The sequence below is a fragment of the Oncorhynchus keta genome, unplaced genomic scaffold (assembly GCF_023373465.1).
Source record: "Oncorhynchus keta strain PuntledgeMale-10-30-2019 unplaced genomic scaffold, Oket_V2 Un_contig_8394_pilon_pilon, whole genome shotgun sequence".
Taxonomy (NCBI): Eukaryota; Metazoa; Chordata; class Actinopteri; order Salmoniformes; family Salmonidae; genus Oncorhynchus; species Oncorhynchus keta.
In genome coordinates this window covers 30,001-57,500 of record NW_026290031.1, presented here as the reverse complement: position 1 = coordinate 57,500, position 27,500 = coordinate 30,001, and the positions used below count along the sequence as shown (strand labels likewise).

General features: G+C 46.6%; 1 protein-coding gene across 1 annotated transcript in view; it reads left to right on the top strand.

Moving 5' to 3' along the window:
• The first annotated feature begins 1,257 nt into the window (after positions 1-1,257).
• The window catches only part of LOC127926821 (periplakin-like), a 32,484-nt gene continuing 6,241 nt past the window's right edge, over positions 1,258-27,500 (top strand). Inside the window, exons 1-3 of the mRNA XM_052512444.1 lie at positions 1,258-1,407; positions 21,731-21,830; positions 22,178-22,332. Coding sequence (XP_052368404.1) covers positions 1,358-1,407; positions 21,731-21,830; positions 22,178-22,332 — 305 coding nt within the window. The 5' untranslated portion in view covers positions 1,258-1,357. The remainder of the gene's footprint in view (positions 1,408-21,730; positions 21,831-22,177; positions 22,333-27,500) is intronic.

Here is a 27,500-nt window from a genome sequence, read left to right as displayed (position 1 = left end):
AACCCGGACGACGCTGGGCCAATTGTGCACCGCCCTATATGACTCCCAATCACGGCCGATTGTGATACAGCCTGGATTCGAACCAGGGTGTCTGTAATGACGCCTCAAGCACTGAGATGCAGTGCCTCAACTTGTGTCAATGTATTACACCCTGACCTGTAGCCAATATATCAATGTATTACACCCTGACCTGTAACCAATATATCAATGTATTACAGTCTGACCTGTAGCCAATATATCAATGTATTACAGTCTGACCTGTAACCAATATATCAATGTATTACAGTCTGACCTGTAGCCAATATATCAACGTATTACAGTCTGACCTGTAACCAATATATCAATGTATTACAGTCTGACCTGTAGCCAATATATCAATGTATTACAGTCTGACCTGTAACCAATATATCAATGTATTACAGTCTGACCTGTAACCAATATATCAATGTATTACAGTCTGACCTGTAACCAATATATCAATGTATTACAGTCTGACCTGTAACCAATATATCAATGTATTACACCCTGACCTGTAACCAATATATCAATGTATTACAGTCTGACCTGTAACCAATATATCAATGTATTACAGTCTGACCTGTAACCAATATATCAATGTATTACACCTGACCTGTAGTCAATATATCAATGTATTACACCCTGACCTGTAACCAATATATCAATGTATTACAGTCTGACCTGTAACCAATATATCAATGTATTACAGTCTGACCTGTAGCCAATATATCAATGTATTACAGTCTGACCTGTAACCAATATATCAATGTATTACACCCTGACCTGTAGTCAATATGTCAATGTATTACCAGTCTGACCTGTACCTGTAATAACAACCTGTAATAACATAGATTTGCTTTTGAACACTGCGTTGACTGCTCTCAAACACTGGTAGTTGCATTTTCATCTGAGCAAATGGCAATGTGTTGATAACATAGTAGCAATGTCCATACCTAAAAGGTGCAATATCCACCTGTCACCTGTATGGAAAATATAAATGCCAGCCCCGCCCACGCGTTCATAGGTGACAGGTATGTAACACATACAGGGAGAAATCCACAGCACCTCCTCCTTTACTGCGGATCACTTTTCCTGTGCTGACTGACTGCTGGAAGGAATTAGCGCTAGTGGGCGTCGCCTGAAACATCTCATCATTTGACTTTCCCATTTGTGCGTGTGGAGCGTACTGGGGCATACCTACCTGTCCGAGGAAGAGCGAGAACATACCAGAGAACTCAGAAAGACGCCCACCTGTAACCAACGGGATATCTTCACAGAGAGAAGCACACGAAGAGACAGGTGTTTACGGGAGAAGAATCCGAGTCGTCCCGCTGGCAAAATGTTCAAGAAAAAACCCTCGAAGAGCGTGACCATCACGCAAACGAAAAAGTGAGTAGTTGTTTCTATGTTGAAAGTTTTCTTGGTGGTTATAAATAGCGAGTTGTAACTTTGTAATCACTGTGCAAGTTTCTTTTAATGTCGCATTAGGAAAGATAAAGTGAAGTTGGACGTTTGACAAATTGACAACACTGTCAGTATGCTTCAGGATTATATTTATGATCGTTTATGATAATGCGTATTTTATAACTTGACGACACTTCTGGGACATTGTAATACTATGTAATACAATAAATTAAGCCACGTTGCATGGGGGGTTAAGTCATATTCCAAAGTTTATACAACTCTGGGAAAATGGCTTTTAATGATATTGTTTTGTGTAGCCTTAGTTTATACACTTGAACGTACTTTTAATTTGACCAGAGGGCGTGGCTGTATGTTAGTGGCAGTAACTGGTTTGATAACTTTGGCTTTCGGGGTAGAGTGAGAGAATACACGGTGATGGACTTCAACCCCGCCCTGTTCAACTACTTTTCACTTAAAGAAAGTATTCACCTCACTTTTGCCGGAATATAGTAAAATATCAGGCTACTGTATCGGGCAAAAAAAAAAATTGAACCCAGTCGTCTCTTTGTTCATATAAACAATGTAAATCCCTATATAATTATAATAAAATTATATCCCTAAATCCCTATATAAATATAATCCCTGTAATAATACAGTGAGGTGTTTCACCATGCACTCCTACCTACCTAGTGACGAGCTGCCCCCCCAAAAAAATCTCCAAATATTTATCAACATTTTCAACTGTCACTTTTCACTCTCCCTTCAGGAACTTGCTATACTGGATCTTCTCTGGGGCAGTCAGTGTATGCATCCCACACCGCACACTATACCCCTATGGGCTCTGGTCTAAAGTAGTGCTCTATATAGGGAACAGACCCCTATGGACCCTGGTCAAAAGTAGTGCACTATATAGGGATCACGGCCCTATGGGCCTTGGTCAAAAGTAGTGCACTATATAGGGTTTAATATGGGTTGTAAGTCAGTGTCTCTGAACAGAGAGAGCACAGAGCATGCAGGTTGTCACTCGTCAAGTGAGAGTAGGAGGAGGAGGAGGGAGGAGGAGGGCAGGATAGTGTCAGGGCCACCTAGTAATAACAACACTCCTTTGGCTTGGAACATGAGAGGTTAGCTAGCTAATCTGTTTCCAATGGTTATCTATGTAATGTATGGCTCTGGGATGGTGTATGGCTCTGGGATGGTGTATGGCTCTGGGACGGGCTACGTCCCAAATGGGCACCCTATTCCCTAATTAGTGCACTACTTTTGACCAGAGCCCTATGGCCAATGGCACCCTATTCCCTAATTAGTGCACTACTTTTGACCAGAGCCCTTTGAGAATAGGGAGCTGTTTGGGACAAAGCCTTAATGGGAGGCTCATCATTGACTTCAGTAAAGAAGGGAATGTATCTTGTCTGATATTGAAGGAAAGGCCTAGCAAGCTGCTTAAAACTGTTTCTAGTTAGTGAATGAGGCTTTTATGTTTCAACATGTGAGTCAGACACAATGTTGGAATAATGAAAACCACACACATTGTGTGTGGGTGTGTGTGTGTGCGTGCATATGTGCATGCTTGCATGCATGTGTGGGCGTGTGTAATTTATGTGTAGGGTTGCAAAATTCCTGAAACTCTGAATATATTCCCTGATATTCCCGAAATGCTGGTTGTAGGATTAATGGAATCAAGAGAATGGGCCCAGTTCCATTTAGGTTCCTAGTACCTTCCCTTAGCTCCTACTCCTTCACAGATCTATTAATTAATACTGGAGGGCCTAGGGACCCTAATGGATCTGATCTGGGCCTTTGTTGTTTGGGAAGTTCATATTTGAAGGAGTTGGGGTCTAGAAAGGGTTTGTCTGATATGGGCCTTGGTTGCTGGGAAGTTCATCTGGATCTCATCCCTCCCTCCATACCCTCAGCGACTCATAGTTACCTTCTGGTTACAATTTGTCCCTCTCTCCCTCTCCTTGGAAATACTTTACTCCTTATTCGGAGAGATGTGTGTCCAACACACATCTGTCTGGTTAAATAAAGGTTAAATCAAAATAAATAAAATATAAGATGTTCAGCATATTGGAACAATGTTTGTTGGCATCCTTCTAATAGAAGCTGTCGACCAGAGGTCCACCTCCCCCAGGCCATCCCTTTAATACAAACTGTAGACCAGAGGTCCACCTCCCCCAGGCCATCCCTTTAATACAAACTGTAGACCAGAGGTCCACCTCCCCCAGGCCATCCCTTTAATACAAACTGTAGACCAGAGGTCCACCTCCCCCAGGCCATCCCTTTAATACAAACTGTAGACCAGAGGTCCACCTCCCCCAGGCCATCCCTTTAATACAAACTGTAGACCAGAGGTCCACCTCCCCCAGGCCATCCATCCCTTTAATACAAACTGTAGACCAGAGGTCCACCTCCCCCAGGCCATCCCTTTAATACAAACTGTAGACCAGAGGTCCACCTCCCCCAGGCCATCCATCCCTTTAATACAAACTGTAGACCAGAGGTCCACCTCCCCCAGGCCATCCATCCCTTTAATACAAACTGTAGACCAGAGGTCCACCTCCCCCAGGCCATCCCTTTAATACAAACTGTAGACCAGAGGTCCACCTCCCCCAGGCCATCCCTTTAAAACAAACTGTAGACCAGAGGTCCACCTCCCCCAGGCCATCCATCCTTCTAGTACAAACTGTGACCAGAGGTCCACCTCCCCCAGGCCATCCATCTTCTAGTACAAACTGTAGACCAGAGGTCCATCTCCCCCAGGCCATCCATCTTTAATACAAACTGTAGACCAGAGGTCCACCTCCCCCAGGCCATCCATCCCTTTAATACAAACTGTAGACCAGAGGTCCACCTCCCCCAGGCCATCCCTTTAATACAAACTGTAGACCAGAGGTCCACCTCCCCCAGGCCATCCATCCCTTTAATACAAATTGTAGCATTTCACTCCACCCACAATAACATCTGCTAAACACGTGTATGTGACCAATAACATTTGATTTGATTTGATCTTAACCGCTAGGCTAGCCAGCCATCTTATTGCTATGACTGTGTCATAAGAACTCTCACGAATGTACTTTCCAGGACATTCTATAGGCGTACTCTTTCCTTTAGGCCAGGGTTAACCAGACTCTGTCCTAACACGCTACACAGCCCATTCAACTAACCAACTCATCATCCAGCGTTGATCATTTAAATCAGCTGTGTAAAACACACACTACGGCTGGTTAAAAAATACATAGCGCTGCATTAGGGCCCTTTCAACATGGCCTTTGAACTCACACACACACTGTCAAGTGTGAAAGGTTTGGTTTAATAAAGGAGGATACACACTGTATTAGCCTGAGGCCTCTTTGTTCTATAAAGGACGAGACGCGATGGATAACCCTAATGGCTCACATTAAGTCCTACAGTGAGAGCTGGGCTGTGAATCAAAAGAGAACCATTTGTGGGTCACATTAAGTCCTGCAGTGAGAGCTGGGCTGTGAATCTAAAGAGAACCATTTGTGGGTCACATTAAGTCCTGCAGTGAGAGCTGGGCTGTGAATCAAAAGAGAACCATTTGTGGGTCACATTAAGTCCTGCAGTGAGAGCTGGGCTGTGAATCAAAAGAGAACCATTTGTGGGTCACATTAAGTCCTACAGTGAGAGCTGGGCTGTGAATCAAAAGAGAACCATTTGTGGGTCACATTAAGTCCTACAGTGAGAGCTGGGCTGTGAATCAAAGAGAACCATTTGTTTATCACATTAAGTCCTTTAGTGAGAGCTGGGCTGTGAATCAAAAGAGAACCATTTGTGGGTCACATTAAGTCCTGCAGTGAGAGCTGGGCTGTGAATCTAAAGAGAACCATTTGTGGGTCACATTAAGTCCTGCAGTGAGAGCTGGGCTGTGAATCAAAAGAGAACCATTTGTGGGTCACATTAAGTCCTGCAGTGAGAGCTGGGCTGTGAATCAAAAGAGAACCATTTGTGGGTCACATTAAGTCCTGCAGTGAGAGCTGGGCTGTGAATCTAAAGAGAACCATTTGGGGCTCACATTAAGTCCTACAGTGAGAGCTGGGCTGTGAATCTAAAGATAACCATTTGTGGTTTAAAAACTGTGGACATCATGTCATTTTGCCCCAGTTGGAACCAGGGGCATCATGGTCATTTTGCCCCAGTTGGAACCAGGGGCATCATGGTCATTTTGCCCCAGTTGGAACCAGGGGAATCATATAATTTAGCCCCAGTTGGAACCAGGGGCATCATGTCCTTTAGCCCCAGTTGGAACCAGGGGCATCATGGTCATTTTGCCCCAGTTGGAACCAGGGGAATCATATCATTTTGTCCCAGTTGGAACCAGGGGAATCATATCATTTTGTCCCAGTTGGAACCAGGGGCATCATGGTCATTTTGCCCCAGTTGGAACCAGGGGCATCATGGTCATTTTGCCCCAGTTGGAACCAGGGGAATCATATAATTTAGCCCCAGTTGGAACCAGGGGCATCATGTCCTTTAGCCCCAGTTGGAACCAGGGGCATCATGGCATTTTGCCCCAGTTGGAACCAGGGGCATCATATCATTTTGTCCCAGTTGGAACCAGGGGCATCATGTCCTTTAGCCCCAGTTGGAACCAGGGGCATCATGGTCATTTAGCCCCAGTTGGAACCAGGGGCATCATATCATTTTGCCCCAGTTGGAGCCAGGGGCATCATGTCCTTTTGCCCCAGTTGGAGCCAGGGGCATCATGGCATTTAGCCCCAGTTGGAGCCAGGGGCATCATGTCCTTTTGCCCCAGTTGGAGCCAGGGGCATCATGTCCTTTAGCCCCAGTTGGAGCCAGGGGCATCATGTCCTTTTGCCCCAGTTGGAACCAGGGGCATCATGGCATTTAGCCCCAGTTGGAACCAGGGGCATCATGGCATTTTGCCCCAGTTGGAACCAGGGGCATCATGGTCATTTTGCCCCAGTTGGAACCAGGGGCATCATGTCCTTTTGCCCCAGTTGGAGCCAATGCCAGTTTCACAAGAATCCAGCCGTTTGTCAGTGGTTGAAAACACCCAGACTCTTTGCACAGTGTGCAATGCAAATCCCACTGATTTTTGAATAGATATGGCAAGGACTATAATTTATGATTTAATTCAAATGTCAAGCCGGGGCATGGAAACCTCAACATATGATTTAATCAAACTATGAATGCCTTGAAAGGTCACATAAGCAAACATTGTACATTTCTGATATGAGAAGACCTGTCTACTAATGCTATACATATCTGGGCGGCAGGGTAGCCTAGTGGTTAGAGCGTTGGACTAGTAACCGAAAGGTTGCAAGTTCAAATCCCCGAGCTGACAAGGCTACAAATCTGTCGTTCTGCCCCTGAACAAGGCAGTTAATGTCCCTCCTCCATCCACCCCCATCCACCCCACTCCTCCATCCCACTCCTCCATCCACCTCCATCCATCCCCATCCACCCCCACTCCTCCATCCACCCCATCCACCCCCACTCCTCCATCCACCCCCATCCACCCCCACTCCTCCATCCACCCCCACTCCTCCATCCACTCCTCCATCCACCCCCACTCCTCCATCCATCCCATCCACCCCCACTCCTCCATCCACTCCTCCATCCCCCCATCCTCCATCCACCCCCAATCCTCCATCCACCCCCACTCCTCCATCCACCCCATCCACCCCCACTCCTCCATCCACTCCTCCATCCACATCCACTCCCCCATCCACCCCCACTCTTCCATCCACCCCCACCCCCACTCCTCCATCCACTCCTCCATCCACCCCCACTCCTCCATCCACCCCCAATCCTCCATCCACCCCCACTCCTCCATCCACTCCCATCCACCCCCACTCCTCCATCCACTCCTCCATCCACCCCACTCCTCCATCCACTCCTCCATCCACCCCCACTCCCCATCCACCCCCACTCTTCCATCCACCCCATCCACCCCCACTCCTCCATCCACCCCCACTCCTCCATCCACCCCCATCCACCCCCCACTCCTCCATCCACTCCTCCATCCACCCCCACTCCTCCATCCACCCCCAATCCTCCATCCCCCCCACTCCTCCATCCACCCCCACTCCCCCATCCACCCCCACTCCTCCATCCACCCCCACTCCTCCATCCACCCCCACTCCTCCATCTACCCCCACTCCTCCATCCACCCCCACTCCTCCATCCACGTCCCTACAACTGGTTCTGTCCTCAGCAGGACGTCACAACCAGGATCAACACTGTTTGTTCCGAGGCCGTCATTGAAAATAAAGAATTTGTTCTTAACTGACTTACCTAGTTAAATAAAAAATAAATACAAATCTATTACTTTCTAGTACTGTCTATTTCTATGTGCTAGAAGCTGGATACTGGGTTTCTGCTCAAGTCCATACAACAGTGAGATCTTATTCAGATAGGCTGATTTATCACGTAGCAGCTCTGGGTACAAATCCTTTCATATCCTCTTTCTGGGCTTGATTGAGCTTGCCTGGCGCAATGGATCCAATAGAAAATGAAACCGTCACAAAAGTTCACCTGGCACCCCGGGCAGGCAAAAGCAAACGCTGAAAGTGTTTCTTCTGTGGCTCAGTTGGTAGAGCATGGCGCTTGTAACGCCAGGGTAGTGGGTTCGATCCCCGGGACCACCCATACGTAGAATGTATGCACACATGACTGTAAGTCGCTTTGGATAAAAGCGTCTGCTAAATGGCATATATTATTATATTATTATTATTATTATTATCAAATATTTTGTAAAGCATTTGAACCCAAGTCTGCTATGTGATAAATCAACCTGTCTCAATAAGACCCCACCATTGTATAGACTTGATCAGAACCCCAGTCCAATACCCAGCTTCAGGCACGTAGAAATAGACACTACTATCGATAGATGTGTATAACCAACAGGTGTTCTAATATCAAACGATATAAAACTCTTACTCTTCAATGCACTCATCACCTCATCACCTCATCACTTCATCACCACATCACCTCAGGCTGCGGGTTATTTAAAGATCATTCTCTGTTACATAAAGGAGAATAGAACCTGTTGGGCCAGTTCTGTAGGAGGAGAAGAAGAAGCACCTTCTGGAGATAACAGACTACAACAATACTCTACAACTAGTCCTGTCCTCAGGAGGACATCACAACCAGGTTAAACACTGTGCTACAACTAGTTCTGTCCTCAGGAGGACATCACAACCAGGTTAAACACTGTGCTACAACTAGTCCTGTCCTCAGGAGGACATCACAACCAGGTTAAACACTGTGCTACAACTAGTCCTGTCCTCAGGAGGACATCACAACCAGGTTAAACACTGTCCTACAACTAGTTCTGTCCTCAGGAGGACATCACAACCAGGTTAAACACTAAACACTGTGCTACAATTAGTTCTGTCCTCAGGAGGACATCACAACCAGGTTAGTGCTCAACTAGTCCTCAGGAGGACATCACAACCAGGTTAAACACTGTGCTACAACTAGTTCTGTCCTCAGGAGGACATCACAACCAGGTTAAACACTGTCCTACAACTAGTCCTGTCCTCAGGAGGACATCACAACCAGGTTAAACACTGTCCTACAACTAGTCCTGTCCTCAGGAGGACATCACAACCAGGTTAAACACTGTGCTACAACTAGTTCTGTCCTCAGGAGGACATCACAACCAGGTTAAACACTGTCCTACAACTAGTTCTGTCCTCAGGAGGACATCATAACCAGGTTAAACACTGTCCTACAACTAGTCCTGTCCAGGAGGACATGTTAAACCTCTAGTTCTGTCCTCAGGAGGACATCACAACCAGGTTAAACACTGTGCTACAACTAGTCCTGTCCTCAGGAGGACATCATAACCAGGTTAAACAACACTGTTCTGTCCTCAGGAGGACATCACAACCAGGTTAAACACTGTGCTACAACTAGTCCTGTCCTCAGGAGGACATCACAACCAGGTTAAACACTGTGCTACAACTAGTTCTGTCCTCAGGAGGACATCACAACCAGGTTAAACACTGTGCTACAACTAGTTCTGTCCTCAGGAGGACATCACAACCAGGTTAAACACTGTGCTAACACTGTCCTAGGAGGACATCACACCAGGTTAGTCCTGTCCTCAGGAGGACATCACAACCAGGTTAAACACTGTGCTACAACTAGTTCTGTCCTCAGGAGGACATCATAACCAGGTTCAACACTGTGCTACAACTAGTTCTGTCCTCAGGAGGACATCACAACCAGGTTAAACACTGTGCTACAACTAGTCCTGTCCTCAGGAGGACATCATAACCAGGTTAAACACTGTCCTACAACTAGTCATGTCCTTTACTTAGAAATTGCCTGTTGTAAGTAAGCATTTCACTGTAAGGTCTACCTACACCTGTTGTATTCGGCGCACGTGACAAATTAAAGTTTGATTTGATTTATGTGCCATCAGAATGTGGTTTACTGGTTGATGGCACTTCACCAACTCCTCCATCAATGACAGCAGGCTCCCATGAGAGAGGAGTGAGTCACGAACTGGACTGCTTCCAATGACAAGATGAATGTATGCTGTTGAGTCCAATCATGTTTCATCATGTCTTCTCTTCAATAGAGAGTTTGTGTGTGTGTGTGTGTGTGTGTGTGTGTGTGTGTGTGTGTGTGTGTGTGTGTGTGTGTGTGTGTGTGTGTGCGTGTGTGTGTGTGTGTGTGTGTGAGATCGACCGACTATGATATTTCAACACCGATACAGATTATTGGAGGACCAAAAAAAGCCGATACCGATTAATATTGACAATTACAACAATACTGAATGAACACTTATTTTAACTTAATATAATACATCAATAAAATCAATTTAGCCTCAAATAAATAATGAAACATGTTCAATTTGGTTTTGGTTGAAATAATGCAAAAACAAAGTGTTGGAAAATAAAGTAAAAGTGCAATATGTGCCATGTAAGAAAGCTAAAGTTTAAGTTCCTTGCTCAGAACATGAGAACATATGAAAGCTGGTGGTTCCTTTTAACATGAGTCTTCAATATTCCCAGGTAATAAGTTTTAGGTTATAGTTATTATAGGAATTATTGTACTATTTCTCTCTATACGATGTGTATTTCATAAACCTTTGACTATTGGATGTTCTTATAGGCACTTGAGTATTGCCAGTGAAACAATATAGCTTCCGTCCCTCTCCTCGCTCCTATCTGGGCTTGAACCAGGAACACATCGACAACAGCCACACTCAAAGCAGCGTTACCCATGCAGAACAAGGGGAACAACCACTCCAAGTCTCAGAGCGAGTGATGTTTGAAACGCTATTAGCGTACCCCGCTAACTAGCTAGCCATTTCACATCGGTTACACCAGCCTAGTCTCGGGTGTTGATAGGCTTGAAGTCATAAACAGCTCAATGCTTGTAGCACAGCAAAGAGCTGCTGGCAAATGCAGGAAAGTGCCGTTTGGATGAATGCTTACGAGCCTGCTGCTGCCTACCACCGCTCAGTCAGACTGCTCTATCAAATCATAGACTTAATTATAACATAATAAATGCAGAAATACGAGCCTTTGGTCATTAAAATGGTAGAATCCGGAAACTCATTTCAAAATCAAAACGTTTATTCTTTCAGTGAAATACGGAACCGTTCCGTATTTTATCTAACGGGTGGCATCCCTAAGTCTTAATATTGCTGTTACATTGTACAACCTTCAATGTTATGTCATAATTCGGTAAAATTCTGGCAAATTAATTACGGCCTTTGTTAGGAAGAAATTGACTTCATACAGTTCTCAACGAGCCAGGCGGCCCAAACTGCTGCATATACCCTGATTCTGTTGCACAGAATGCAAGAGAAATCACACAATTTCCCTAGTTAAATATGCAGGTTTAAAAATATATAGTTGTTTATTGATTTTAAAGAAAGGCATTGATGTTTATGGTTAGGTACATTGGTGCATTGTACAGTATGATCTAAGAACCGTGCTTTTTGTTCAATGTCTCCTGTCTGCATGGTGTTCTGAACAGAGCTCAGGGGTTAGTGTGATGGGCTGGGTGTTCCAGAAATCATTGAGTGTGATGGGCTCCTGTTTGTTCTGAAAGAGCTCAGGGGTTAGTGTGATGGGCTGTGTTCTGAACAGAGCTCAGGGGTTAGTGTGATGGGCTGGGTGTTCTGCAGAGCTCAGGGGTTAGTTGATGGGCTGGGTGTTCTGAACAGAGCTCAGGGGTTAGGATGGGCACGCTGTGATGGGCAGGGTGTTCTGAACAGAGCTCAGGGGTTAGTGTTGGGCTTGTTCTGAACAGAGCTCAGGGTTAGTGTGATGGGCTGGGTTTATGAACATAGCTCAGGGGTTAGTGTGATGGGCTGGGTGTTCTGAACAGAGCTCAGGGGTTGGTGTGATTGGGTGTTCTGTCTCCTGTCTGCATGGTGTTCTGACAGAGCTCAGGGGTTAGTGTGAGGGGCTGGGTGTTTTGAACAGAGCTCAGGGGTTAGGAGGACAAACAGAGCTCAGGGGTTAGTGTGATGGGCTGGGTGTTCTGAACAGAGCTCAGTTAGTGTGAGGGCAGGGTGTTCTGGAGAGCTCAGGGGTTAGTGTGATGGGCTGGGTGTTTGAACAGAGCTCAGGGGTTAGTGTGATGGGCTGGGTGTTCTGAACATCTCAGGGGTTAGTGTGAAGGTGTTCTGAACAGAGCTCAGGGGTTAGTGTGATGGGCAGGGTGTTCTGAACAGAGCTCAGGGGTTAGTGTGATGGGCATCTGAACAGAGCCAGGGGTTAGTGTGATGGGCTGGGTGTTCAACTGAGCTCAGGGGTTAGTCTGCCTGGGGTTCTGAACAGGCAAGGGGTTAGTGTGATGGGCTTGTTCTGAACAGAGCTCAGGGGCTGTGATGGGCAGGGGTTCTGAACAGAGCTATGTTAAACACTGGGTGTTCTAACAGAGCTCAGGGGTTAGTGTGATGGGCTGGGTGTCTGGAATGTCTCCTGTCTGCATGGTGTTCTGAACAGAGCTCAGGGGTGTGATGGGCATGGGTGTTCTGAACAGAGCTCAGGGGTTAAACAGAGCTCAGGGGTTAACATGGGCTGGGTGTTCTGAACAGAGCTCAGGGGTTAGTGTGATGGGCTGGGTGTTCTGAACAGAGCTCAGGGGTTAGTGTGATGGGCTGGGTGTTCTGAACAGAGCTCAGGGGTTAGTGTGATGGGCTGGGTGTTCTGAACAGAGCTCAGGGGTTAGTGTGATGGGCTGGGTGTTCTGAACAGAGCTCAGGGGTTAGTGTGATGGGCTGGGTGTTCTGGAGCTCAATGTCTCCTGTCTGGGTGTTCTGAACAGAGCTCAGGGGTTAGTGTGATGGGCTGGGTGTTCTGAACAGAGCTCAGGGGTTAGTGTGATGGGCTGGGTGTTCTGAACAGAGCTCAGGGGTTAGTGTGATGGGCTGGGTGTTCTGGAATGTCTCCTGTCTGCATGGTGTTCTGAACAGAGCTCAGGGGTTAGTGTGATGGGCTGGGTGTTCTGAACAGAGCTCAGGGGTTAGTGTGATGGGCTGGGTGTTCTGAACAGAGCTCAGGGGTTAGTGTGATGGGCTGGGTGTTCTGAACAGAGCTCAGGGGTTAGTGTGATGGGCTGGGTGTTCTGAACAGAGCTCAGGGGTTAGTGTGATGGGCTGGGTGTTCTGAACAGAGCTCAGGGGTTAGTGTGATGGGCTGGGTGTTCTGAACAGAGCTCAGGGGTTAGTGTGATGGGCTGGGTGTTCTGAACAGAGCTCAGGGGTTAGTGTGATGGGCTGGGTGTTCTGAACAGAGCTCAGGGGTTAGTGTGATGGGCTGGGTGTTCTGGAATGTCTCCTGTCTGCATGGTGTTCTGAACAGAGCTCAGGGGTTAGTGTGATGATGGGAGCTCAGGGGTTAGTGTGATGGGCTGGGTGTTCTGAACAGAGCTCAGGGGTTAGTGTGATGGGCTGGGTGTTCTGAACAGAGCTCAGGGGTTAGTGTGATGGGCTGGGTGTTCTGAACAGAGCTCAGGGGTTAGTGTGATGGGCTGGGTGTTCTGAACAGAGCTCAGGGGTTGATGGGCATTGTTCTGAACAGAGCTGATGGGGGCTGGGTGTTCTGAACAGAGCTCAGGGGTTAGTGTGATGGGCTGGGTGTTCTGGAATGTCTCCTGTCTGCATGGTGTTCTGAACAGAGCTCAGGGGTTAGTGTGATGGGCTGGGTGTTCTGAACAGAGCTCAGGGGTTAGTGTGATGGGCTGGGTGTTCTGGAACAGAGCTCAGGGGTTAGTGTGATGGGCTGGGTGTTCTGGAATGTCTCCTGTCTGCATGGTGTTCTGAACAGAGCTCAGGGGTTAGTGTGATGGGCTGGGTGTTCTGAACAGAGCTCAGGGGTTAGTGTGATGGGCTGGGTGTTCTGAACAGAGCTCAGGGGTTAGTGTGATGGGCTGGGTGTTCTGAACAGAGCTCAGGGGTTAGTGTGATGGGCTGGGTGTTCTGAACAGAGCTCAGGGGGTGTGATGGGCTGGGTGAACAGAGCTCAGGGCTGGGTGTTCTGAACAGAGCTCAGGGGTTAGTGTGATGGGCTGGGTGTTCTGAACAGAGCTCAGGGGTTAGTGTGATGGGCTGGGTGTTCTGAACAGAGCTCAGGGGTTAGTGTGATGGGCTGGGTGTTCTGGAATGTCTCCTGTCTGCATGGTGTTCTGAACAGAGCTCAGGGGTTAGTGTGATGGGCTGGGTGTTCTGAACAGAGCTCAGGGGTTAGTGTGATGGGCTGGGTGTTCTGAACAGAGCTCAGGGGTTAGTCTGATGGGCTGGCTGTTCTGAACAGAGCTCAGGGGTTAGTGTGATGGGCTGGGTGTTCTGAACAGAGCTCAGGGGTTAGTGTGATGGGCAGGGTGTTCTGAACAGAGCTCAGGGGTTAGTGTGATGGGCTGTTCTGAACAGAGCTCAGGGGTTGTGTGATGGGCTGGGTGTTCTGAACAGAGCTCAGGGGTTAGTGTGATGGGCTGGGTGTTCTGGAATGTCTCTGTCTGCAAACAGAGCTCAGGGGTTAGTGTGATGGGCTGGGTGTTCTGAACAGAGCTCAGGGGTTAAACACTGATGGGCTGGGTGTTCTGAACAGAGCTCAGGGGTTATCACAGTGATGGGCTGGGTGTTCTGGAATGTCTCCTGTCTGCATGGTGTTCTGAACAGAGCTCAGGGGTTAGTGTGATGGGCTGGGTGTTCTGAACAGAGCTCAGGGGTTAGTGTGATGGGCTGGGTGTTCTCATCAGGGGTTAGTGTGATGGGCTGGGTGTTCTGAACAGAGCTCAGGGGTTAGTGTGATGGGCTGGGTGTTCTGAATGTCTCCTGGGGTTAGTGTGATGGGCTGGGTGTTCTGAACAGAGCTCAGGGGTTAGTGTGATGGGCAGGGTGTTCTGAACAGAGCTCAGGGGTTAGTGTGATGGGCTGGGTGTTCTGAACAGAGCTCAGGGGTTAGTGTGATGGGCTGGGTGTTCTGAACAGAGCTCAGGGGTTAGTGTGATGGGCTGGGTGTTCTGGAATGTCTCCTGTCTGCATGGTGTTCTGAACAGAGCTCAGGGGTTAGTGTGATGGGCTGGGTGTTTTGAACAGAGCTCAGGGGTTAGTGTGATGGGCAGGGTGTTCTGAACAGAGCTCAGGGGTTAGTGTGATGGGCTGGGTGTTCTGAACAGAGCTCAGGGGTTAGTGTGTGATGGGCTGGGTGTGTCTCCTGTCTGCATGGTGTTCTGAACAGAGCTCAGGGGTTAGTGTGATGGGCAGGGTGTTCTGAACAGAGCTCAGGGCTGGGCTGGGTGTTCTGAACAGAGCTCAGGGGTTAGTGTGATGGGCAGGGTGTTCTGAACAGAGCTCAGGGGTTAGTGTGATGGGCTGGGTGTTCTGAACAGAGCTCAGGGGTTCTGAAACAGAGCTCAGGGGTTAGTGTGATGGGCTGTGTTCTGAACAGGCTCAGGGGTTAGTGTGATGGGCTGGGTTCTGGAATGTCTCCTGTCTGCATGGTGTTCTGAACAGAGCTCAGGGGTTAGTGTGATGGGCTGGGTGTTCTGAACAGAGCTCAGGGGTTAGTGTGATGGGCTGGTGTTCTGAACAGAGCTCAGGGGTTAGTGTGATGGGCTGGGTGTTCTGAACAGAGCTCAGGGGTTAGTGTGATGGGCTGGGTGTTCTGAACAGAGCTCAGGGGTTAGTGTGATGGGCTGGGTGTTCTGAACAGAGCTCAGGGGTTAGTGTGATGGGCAGGGTGTTCTGAACAGAGCTCAGGGGTTAGTGTGATGGGCTGGGTGTTCTGAACAGAGCTCAGGGGTTAGTGTGATGGGCTGGGTGTTCTGGAATGTCTCCTGGCATGGTGTTCTGAACAGAGCTCAGGGGTTAGTGTGATGGGCTGGGTGTTCTGAACAGAGCTCAGGGGTTAGTGTGATGGGCTGGGTGTTCTGAACAGAGCTCAGGGGTTAGTGTGATGGGCTGGGTGTTCTGGAATGTCTCCTGTCTGCATGGTGTTCTGAACAGAGCTCAGGGGTTAGTGTGATGGGCTGGGTGTTCTGAACAGAGCTCAGGGGTTAGTGTGATGGGCTGGGTGTTCTGAACAGAGCTCAGGGGTTAGTGTGATGGGCTGGGTGTTCTGAACAGAGCTCAGGGGTTAGTGTGATGGGCTGGGTGTTCTGAACAGGCTCAGGGGTTAGTGTGATGGGCTGGGTGTTCTGAACAGAGCTCAGGGGTTAGTGTGATGGGCTGGGTGTTCTGAACAGAGCTCAGGGGTTAGTGTGATGGGCTGGGTGTTCTGAACAGAGCTCAGGGGTTAGTGTGATGGGCTGGGTGTTCTGAACAGAGCTCAGGGGTTAGTGTGATGGGCTGGGTGTTCTGGAATGTCTCCTGTCTGCATGGTGTTCTGAACAGAGCTCAGGGGTTAGTGTGATGGGCTGGGTGTTTTGAACAGAGCTCAGGGGTTAGTGTGATGGGCAGGGTGTTCTGAACAGAGCTCAGGGTTAGTGTGATGGGCTGGGTGTTCTGAACAGAGCTCAGGGGTTAGTGTGATGGGCAGGGTGTTCTGAACAGAGCTCAGGGGTTAGTGTGATGGGCTGGGTGTTCTGGAATGTCTCCTGTCTGCAGGGTGTTCTGAACAGAGCTCAGGGGTTAGTGTGATGGGCTGGGTGTTCTGAACAGAGCTCAGGGGTTAGTGTGATGGGCTGGGTGTTCTGGAATGTCTCCTGTCTGCATGGTGTTCTGAACAGAGCTCAGGGGTTAGTGTGATGGGCTGGGTGTTCTGAACAGAGCTCAGGGGTTAGTGTGATGGGCTGGGTGTTCTGAACAGAGCTCAGGGGTTAGTGTGATGGGCTGGGTGTTCTGGAATGTCTCCTGTCTGGGTGTTCTGAACAGAGCTCAGGGGTTAGTGTGATGGGCTGGGTGTTCTGAACAGAGCTCAGGGTTAGTGTGATGGGCTGGGTGTTCTGAACAGAGCTCAGGGGTTAGTGTGATGGGCTGGGTGTTCTGAACAGAGCTCAGGGGTTAGTGTGATGGGCTGGGTGTTCTGAACAGAGCTCAGGGGTTAGTGTGATGGGCTGGGTGTTCTGAACAGAGCTCAGGGGTTAGTGTGATGGGCTGGGTGTTCTGAACAGAGCTCAGGGGTTAGTGTGATGGGCTGGGTGTTCTGAACAGAGCTCAGGGGTTAGTGTGATGGGCTGGGTGTTCTGAACAGAGCTCAGGGGTTAGTGTGATGGGCTGGGTGTTCTGGAATGTCTCCTGTCTGCATGGTGTTCTGAACAGAGCTCAGGGGTTAGTGTGATGGGCTGGGTGTTCTGAACAGAGCTCAGGGGTTAGTGTGATGGGCAGGGTGTTCTGAACAGAGCTCAGGGGTTAGTGTGATGGGCTGGGTGTTCTGAACAGAGCTCAGGGGTTAGTGTGATGGGCTGGGTGTTCTGGAATGTCTCCTGTCTGCATGGTGTTCTGAACAGAGCTCAGGGGTTAGTGTGATGGGCAGGGTGTTCTGAACAGAGCTCAGGGGTTAGTGTGATGGGCTGGGTGTTCTGAACAGAGCTCAGGGGTTAGTGTGATGGGCTGGGTGTTCTGAACAGAGCTCAGGGGTTAGTGTGATGGGCTGGGTGTTTTGAACAGAGCTCAGGGGTTAGTGTGATGGGCAGGGTGTTCTGAACAGAGCTCAGGGGTTAGTGTGATGGGCTGGGTGTTCTGAACAGAGCTCAGGGGTTAGTGTGATGGGCTGGGTGATCTGGAATGTCTCCTGTCTGCATGGTGTTCTGAACAGAGCTCAGGGGTTAGTGTGATGGGCTGGGTGTTCTGAACAGAGCTCAGGGGTTAGTGTGATGGGCTGGGTGTTCTGAACAGAGCTCAGGGGTTAGTGTGATGGGCTGGGTGTTCTGAACAGAGCTCAGGGGTTAGTGTGATGGGCTGGGTGTTCTGAATGTCTCCTGTCTGCAGGTGTTCTGAACAGAGCTCAGGGGTTAGTGTGATGGGCTGGGTGTTCTGAACAGAGCTCAGGGGTTAGTGTGATGGGCTGGGTGTTCTGAACAGAGCTCAGGGGTTAGTGTGATGGGCTGGGTGTTCTGAACAGAGCTCAGGGGTTAGTGTGATGGGCTGGGTGTTCTGAACAGAGCTCAGGGGTTAGTGTGATGGGCTGGGTGTTCTGAACAGAGCTTAGGGGCTGGAAGATCAGCAGGTGTTCCATTTTAAACTCACAGGTAAACAGACTGGAGACACGTTTTCTGATGCACAAAGCTTTTTATAGAAAACACTTCTAATATTAGCCGGGGTATCAGTCCGTCTCTGCTTTACTAATCTAGTTGCTGTTGTTGTTGGACAAGGAAAACATGGTAGCATTGATGAGTGAAGAATAGTAATGTACTTAGTGCCCAAGCTATATACTGTAGTCTCTTGTTGCCTCCAATGCAGTACTTCTAGGTTATATGAGCCGATGTGTTCTATTTAATGAATTACACTGAGTATGAACAAAGGTGTGTTTTAATGTCAATGTTTTCCACAGCAGTGTGTCAGATTAGACAATGGTGTTACTGTCCTGGTCTGGCGATGGGCCTGATTTACATGCCTCTACTGGTAGCTTCAGCAACATTTCTCTTACCGTGGGGTAGATGTCAATAGTCTCCCTTCAGTCTGTACAGATCTGACCCGGTCAGATCAAGATCACAAGATCACTGACAGGAAGAAAGATGGTGGATGCCTCATGGAATACTCATGCACCTGTCTAGTGCTCTCACATCGGTGTAGATAAAGGAGAGGAAGCTACTAGACTATTGAGATGAATGAGAGGAGATGAGGAGAGGAGACAAGGAGAGGAAGCTTCTAGACTATTGAGATGAAGGAGAGGAGATGAGTAGAGGAGACAAGGAGAGGAAGCTTCTAGACTATTGAGATGAAGGAGAGGATATGAGGAGAGGAGACAAGGAGAGGAAGCTTCTAGACGATTGAGATTAAGGAGAGGAGATGAGGAGACAAGGAGAGGAAGCTTCTAGACTATTGAGATTAAGGAGAGGAGAGATGAGGAAGCCACTAGACTAATGAGATGAAGGAGAGGAAACAAGGAGAGGAAGCTACTAGCCTATTGAGATGACGAGGAGAGGAAGCTACTAGACTATTGAGATGACGAGGAGAGGAAGCTACTAGATTATTGAGATGACGAGGAGAGGAAGCTACTAGACTATTGAGATGACGAGGAGAGGAAGCTACTAGACTATTGAGATGACGAGGAGAGGAAGCTACTAGACTATTGAGATGACGAGGAGAGGAAGCTACTAGACTATTGAGATGACGAGGAGAGGAAGCTACTAGACTATTGAGATGACGAGGAGAGGAAGCTACTAGACTATTGAGATGACGAGGAGAGGAAGCTACTAGACTATTGAGATGAGGAGAGGAAGCTACTAGACTATTGAGATGAGGAGAGGAAGCTACTAGACTATTGAGATGAGGAGAGGAAGCTACTAGACTATTGAGATGAAGGAGAAGAGATGAGGAGAGGAAACTACTAGACTATTGAGATGAAGGAGAAGAGATGAGGAAAGGAAACTACTAGACTATTGAGATGAAGGAGAGGAGATGAGGAGAGGAAACTACTAGACTATTGAGATGAAGAGGAGAGGAAACTACTAGACTATTGAGATGACGAGGAGAGGAAGCTACTAGACTATTGAGATGAAGGAGAGGAGATGAGGAGAGGAAGCTATTAGTCTATTGAGATGAAGGAGAGGAGATGAGGAGAGGAAGCTATTAGTCTATTGAGATGAAGGAGAGGAGATGAGGAGAGGAAGCTATTAGTCTATTGAGATGAAGGAGAGGAGATGAGGAGAGGAAGCTATTAGTCTATTGAGATGCAGCCCATGTCATCTGACCCGTGGGAGATGTGCAGCAGGGAGCTTTCAGGTTCATTCAGGGTTAGCAGACACGGCAGGCAGACGGTGAAGTGGACGGCAAGGCAAGTGCACTTCATTCAGTCACTCATCTGATTACCTCCCTAATGACAGCTACCATTTTAAGCATCCCTGCTGAAGAGCTGTGTTAATCCTGACTGAGTCTTTTACTAAGATGAAGACTGGAGCTTAGTTACTGACTGGATCCGTCTTTCATTCATAACAGTCTGAAGAGTTGATTTATCCCTCCGTCGACGTTAGCATGTCAAAGTTAAAACATTTTGTTAAAGTTTAAAGCTACAGTCCCCGATTGGGAAAAGCATCAACGTAGGGTCCTGTTTACTTGTGTAGGCCCACATTATGAGGCACGGTTTTAATGTGCTGTTGCTCAGGTCCATTTTGTACTCTGAACAGAACGCACAGATGGTCTCTAAAGGTTTTCAGAGAGATACGGTCACTGCAGACTCTTTCCTTTTAAAGGCATCGTTCACCCAACTGAACTATCCCTGTAACCTAACAGTGGTCTTTCTGGAACAGCACTCACAGATGGTCTGTATGTAGAACTAACTGGTGTCTTCTCCCCTGAGAGAGTCTGTATGTAGAACTAACTGGTGTCTTCTCCCCTGAGAGAGTCTGTATGTAGAACTAACTGGTGTCTTCTCCCCTGAGAGTCTGTATGTAGAACTAACTGGTGTCTTCTCCCCTGAGAGGATCTGTATGTAGAACTAACTGGTGTCTTCTCCCCTGAGAGAGTCTGTATGTAGAACTAACTGGTGTCTTCTCCCCTGAGAGGATCTGTATGTAGAACTAACTGGTGTCTTCTCCCCTGAGAGGATCTGTATGTAGAACTAACTGGTGTCTTCTCCCCTGAGAGAATCTGTATGTAGAACTAACTGGTGTCTTCTCCCCTGAGAGGTCTGTATGTAGAACTAACTGGTGTCTTCTCCCCTGAGAGGGTCTGTATGTAGAACTAACTGGTGTCTTCTCCCCTGAGAGGGTCTGTATGTAGAACTAACTGGTGTCTTCTCCCCTGAGAGAGTATGTATGTAGAACTAACTGGTGTCTTCTCCCCTCAGATGGTCTGTATGTAGAACTAACTGGTGTCTTCTCCCCTGAGAGAGTCTGTATGTAGAACTAACTGGTGTCTTCTCCCCTGAGAGGGTCTGTATGTAGAACTAACTGGTGTCTTCTCCCCTGAGAGGGTCTGTATGTAGAACTAACTGGTGTCTTCTCCCCTGAGAGGGTCTGTATGTAGAACTAACTGGTGTCTTCTCCCCTGAGAGAGTCTGTATGTAGAACTAACTGGTGTCTTCTCCCCTGAGAGGGTCTGTATGTAGAACTAACTGGTGTCTTCTCCCCTGAGAGAGTCTGTATGTAGAACTAACTGGTGTCTTCTCCCCTGAGAGAGTATGTATGTAGAACTAACTGGTGTCTTCTCCCCTGAGAGGGTCTGTATGTAGAACTAACTGGTGTCTTCTCCCCTGAGAGGGTCTGTATGTAGAACTAACTGGTGTCTTCTCCCCTGAGAGAGTATGTATGTAGAACTAACTGGTGTCTTCTCCCCTGAGAGAGTATGTATGTAGAACTAACTGGTGTCTTCTCCCCTGAGAGAGTATGTATGTAGAACTAACTGGTGTCTTCTCCCCTGAGAGGATCTGTATGTAGAACTAACTGGTGTCTTCTCCCCTGAGAGGGTCTGTATGTAGAACTAACTGGTGTCTTCTCCCTGAAGATCATGACTAGTTGATTATTGGAGTCAGGTGTATTAGCTGGGGCCAAAGTGTGACACCAATCAGGCCCCAGAAGACTGAAGATGTCCATCCCAGATCTAGAAGAACGTTTTGAAGAATGTTTTACTTGCAATGACAGTCATATATGGTTGTTTTGACCTACTTCGGCTGATTGCAATGAATGTAAGTCGCTCTGTATAAGTTCAATGACTAAAAATGTAACTGTTGTCACCTCCTCATTCCAGGGCGCCCTCCTCTGAGCTGTCTGCACTGATTGAGAAGCTGCAGAAGAACGCTGACAAGGTGGAGAAGCTCATCCTTGAGACGGAGCAGAACCTCAACAAGGTAAAGAACCGCATCACACAGAACCTCGTAGAACCGTTTAGAACATCATAAAACCACACTGAACTGGATAGAATCTCAAAGATCATCATATAACATCGTAGAACCTCATAGAACTGCGTGGAACCGCATAGAACCTCAGAACTACATAGAACCTCAAAGAAACACACAGAACTTCATAGAACGTCACAGAACCTTATGATAGGGTCATATCTTTTGATAATGCAACAACAACATCCTATTGGTGGCTCTGGCAGACTGTTTGCATGATCCTAATTGGCTCTGTGTGGCTCTCAATGTCTTTGACAAAATATCACATGAAAACCTTTGACTGTTCTGTGTTGTATCAGGATGTGAGTAAGATCAACGAGGGCAAGCAGCCTCTGTACCAGGACGACACCAACAAGCGCATCCTAAGCTCTCTGGAGCTGCTGCAAGGCCTGGATGAGGACGCCGTCGACGCAAAACGCCTGCAGCACCCCCAGGCTGAGATGATTGAGCAGGAGTGAGTTATATTATATAGATAAATATATGTAGCACCCCAGGCTGAGATGATAGAGCAGGAGTGAGTTATATTATATAGTAGATATACACACCCCAGAGATGATAGGAAGAACCTACTATTATATAGTAGATATGCAGCACCCCCAGGCTGAGATGATAGAGCAGGAGTGAGTTATATTATATAGTAGATATACAGCACCCCCAGGCTGAGATGATAGAGCAGGAGATGAGTTATAGTTATATTATATAGTAGATATACACTAGATATACCTACTGTACCTGATTGAGCAGCACCCCAGGCTGAGATGATAGAGCAGGAGTGAGTTATATTATATAGTAGATATACAGCACACCCAGGCTGAGATGATAGGAGTCAGTTATATTATATAGTATATACCTACTGTACCTGCAGCACCCCAGGCTGAGATGATTGAGCAGGAGTGAGTTATATTATATAGTAGATATACACTAGATATACCTACTGTACCTGCAGCACCGCCAGGCTGAGATGATAGAGCAGGAGTGAGTTATATTATATAGTAGATATACACTAGATATACCTACTGTACCTGCAGCACCGCCAGGCTGAGATGATAGAGCAGGAGTGAGTTATATTATATAGTAGATATACACTAGATATACCTACTGTACCTGCAGCACCGCCAGGCTGAGATGATAGAGCAGGAGTGAGTTATATTATATAGTAGATATGTAGCACCCCCAGGCTGAGATGATAGAGCAGGAGTGAGTTATATTATATAGTAGATATACACTAGATATACCTACTGTACCTGCAGCACCCCCAGGCTGAGATGATAGAGCAGGAGTGAGTTATATTATATAGTAGATATACACTAGATATACCTACTGTACCTGCAGCACCGCCAGGCTGAGATGATTGAGCAGGAGTGAGTTATATTATATAGTAGATATACACTAGATATACCTACTGTACCTGCAGCACCGCCAGGCTGAGATGATTGAGCAGGAGTGAGTTATATTATATAGTAGATATACACTAGATATACCTACTGTACCTGCAGCACCCCAGGCTGAGATGATTGAGCAGGAGTGAGTTATATTATATAGTAGATATACACTAGATATACCTACTGTACCTGCAGCACCCCAGGCTGAGATGATTGAGCAGGAGTGAGTTATATTATATAGTAGATATACACTAGATATACCTACTGTACCTGCAGCACCCCCAGGCTGAGATGATTGAGCAGGAGTGAGTTATATTATATAGTAGATATACACTAGATATACCTACTGTACCTGCAGCACCCCAGGCTGAGATGATTGAGCAGGAGTGAGTTATATTATATAGTAGATATACACTACACTAGATGATTGAGCAGGAGTGAGTTATATTATATAGTTATATTATATAGTACCTGCAGTAGCACAGCCCCCAGGCTGAGATGATTGAGCAGGAGTGAGTTATATTATATAGTAGATATACACTAGATATACCTACTGTACCTGCAGCACCCCAGGCTGAGATGATTGAGCAGGAGTGAGTTATATTATATAGTAGATATGTAGCACCCCCAGGCTGAGATGATTGAGCAGGAGTGAGTTATATTATCTAGTAGATATACACTACACTAGATATACCTACTGTACCTGCAGCACCGCCAGGCTGAGATGATTGAGCAGGAGTGAGTTATATTATATAGTAGATATGTAGCACCCCCAGGCTGAGATGATTGAGCAGGAGTGAGTTATATTATATAGTAGATATACACTACACTAGATATACCTACTGTACCTGCAGCACCGCCAGGCTGAGATGATTGAGCAGGAGTGAGTTATATTATATAGTAGATATACACTACACTAGATATACCTACTGTACCTGCAGCACCGCCAGGCTGAGATGATTGAGCAGGAGTGAGTTATATTATATAGTAGATATACACTAGATATACCTACTGTACCTGCAGCACCGCCAGGCTGAGATGATAGAGCAGGAGTGAGTTATATTATATAGTAGATATACACTAGATATACCTACTGTACCTGCAGCACCGCCAGGCTGAGATGATTGAGCAGGAGTGAGTTATATTATATAGTAGATATACACTAGATATACCTACTGTACCTGCAGCACCCCAGGCTGAGATGATTGAGCAGGAGTGAGTTATATTATATAGTAGATATACCTAGCACCCCCAGGCTGAGATGATTGAGCAGGAGTGAGTTATATTATATAGTAGATATACACTAGATATACCTACTGTACTGCAGCACCCCAGGCTGAGATGATTGAGCAGGAGTGAGTTATATTATATAGTAGATATACACTAGATATACCTACTGTACCTGCAGCACCGCCAGGCTGAGATGATAGAGCAGGAGTGAGTTATATTATATAGTAGATATACACTAGATATACCTACTGTACCTGCAGCACCGCCAGGCTGAGATGATAGAGCAGGAGTGAGTTATATTATATAGTAGATATACACTAGATATACCTACTGTACCTGCAGCACCGCCAGGCTGAGATGATAGAGCAGGAGTGAGTTATATTATATAGTAGATATGTAGCACCCCCAGGCTGAGATGATAGAGCAGGAGTGAGTTATATTATCTAGTAGATATACACTAGATATACCTACTGTACCTGCAGCACCCCCAGGCTGAGATGATAGAGCAGGAGTGAGTTATATTATATAGTAGATATACACTACACTAGATATACCTACTGTACCTGCAGCACCGCCAGGCTGAGATGATTGAGCAGGAGTGAGTTATATTATATAGTAGATATACACTAGATATACCTACTGTACCTGCAGCACCGCCAGGCTGAGATGATAGAGCAGGAGTGAGTTATATTATATAGTAGATATACACTAGATATACCTACTGTACCTGCAGCACCGCCAGGCTGAGATGATTGAGCAGGAGTGAGTTATATTATATAGTAGATATACACTAGATATACCTACTGTACCTGCAGCACCGCCAGGCTGAGATGATTGAGCAGGAGTGAGTTATATTATATAGTAGATATACACTAGATATACCTACTGTACCTGCAGCACCGCCAGGCTGAGATGATTGAGCAGGAGTGAGTTATATTATATAGTAGATATGTAGCACCCCCAGGCTGAGATGATTGAGCAGGAGTGAGTTATATTATATAGTAGATATGTAGCACCCCAGGCTGAGATGATTGAGCAGGAGTGAGTTATATTATATAGTAGATATACACTACACTAGATATACCTACTGTACCTGCAGCACCGCCAGGCTGAGATGATTGAGCAGGAGTGAGTTATATTATATAGTAGATATACACTAGATATACCTACTGTACCTGCAGCACCCCAGGCTGAGATGATTGACAGGAGTAGTTATATTATATAGTAGATATACACTAGATATACCTACTGTACCTGCAGCACCGCCAGGCTGAGATGATTGAGCAGGAGTGAGTTATATTATATAGTAGATATACACTAGATATACCTACTGTACCTGCAGCACCGCCAGGCTGAGATGATTGAGCAGGAGTGAGTTATATTATATAGTAGATATGTAGCACCCCCAGGCTGAGATGATTGAGCAGGAGTGAGTTATATTATATAGTAGATATGTAGCACCCCCAGGCTGAGATGATTGAGCAGGAGTGAGTTATATTATATAGTAGATATGTAGCACCCCAGGCTGAGATGATTGAGCAGGAGTGAGTTATATTATATAGTAGATATACACTACACTAGATATACCTACTGTACCTGCAGCACCGCCAGGCTGAGATGATTGAGCAGGAGTTATATTATATAGTAGATATTAGCACCCCCAGGCTGAGATGATTGAGCAGGAGTGAGTTATATTATCACTAGATATACACTAGATATACCTACTGTACCTGCAGCACCCCCAGGCTGAGATGATTGAGCAGGAGTGAGTTATATTATATAGTAGATATACACTACACTAGATATACCTACTGTACCTGCAGCACCCCAGGCTGAGATGATTGAGCAGGAGTGAGTTATATTATATAGTAGATATACACTACACTAGATATACCTACTGTACCTGCAGCACCGCCAGGCTGAGATGATTGAGCAGGAGTGAGTTATATTATATAGTAGATATACACTAGATATACCTACTGTACACACCCCCAGGCTGAGATGATTGAGCAGGAGTGAGTTATATTATATAGTAGATATACACTAGATATACCTACTGTACCTGCAGCACCCCCAGGCTGAGATGATGATTGAGCAGGAGTGAGTTATATTATATAGTAGATATACACCAGCAGGAGTGAGTTATATTATATAGTAGATATACACACACTAGATATACCTACTGTACCTGCAGCACCGCCAGGCTGAGATGATTGAGCAGGAGTGAGTTATATTATATAGTAGATATACACTAGATATACCTACTGTACCTGCAGCACCCCAGGCTGAGATGATTGAGCAGGAGTGAGTTATATTATATAGTAGATATACACTAGATATACCTACTGTACCTGCAGCACCGCCAGGCTGAGATGATAGCAGGAGTTATATTATATAGTAGATTATATTACCTATAGTAGATATTGACACTAGATATACCTACTGATACACTAGATAGCCTACTGTACCTGCCACCCAGGCTGAGATGATTGAGCAGGAGTGAGTTATATTATATAGTAGATATACACTAGATATACCTACTGTACCTGCAGCACCGCCAGGCTGAGATGATTGAGCAGGAGTGAGTTATATTATATAGTAGATATACACTAGATATACCTACTGTACCTGCAGCACCGCCAGGCTGAGATGATAGAGCAGGAGTGAGTTATATTATATAGTAGATATACACTAGATATACCTACTGTACCTGCAGCACCCCCAGGCTGAGATGATTGAGCAGGAGTGAGTTATATTATCTAGTAGATATACACTACACTAGATATACCTACTGTACCTGCAGCACCGCCAGGCTGAGATGATTGAGCAGGAGTGAGTTATATTATATAGTAGATATACACTAGATATACCTACTGTACCTGCAGCACCGCCAGGCTGAGATGATTGAGCAGGAGTGAGTTATATTATATAGTAGATATGTAGCACCCCCAGGCTGAGATGATTGAGCAGGAGTGAGTTATATTATATAGTAGATATGTAGCACCGCCAG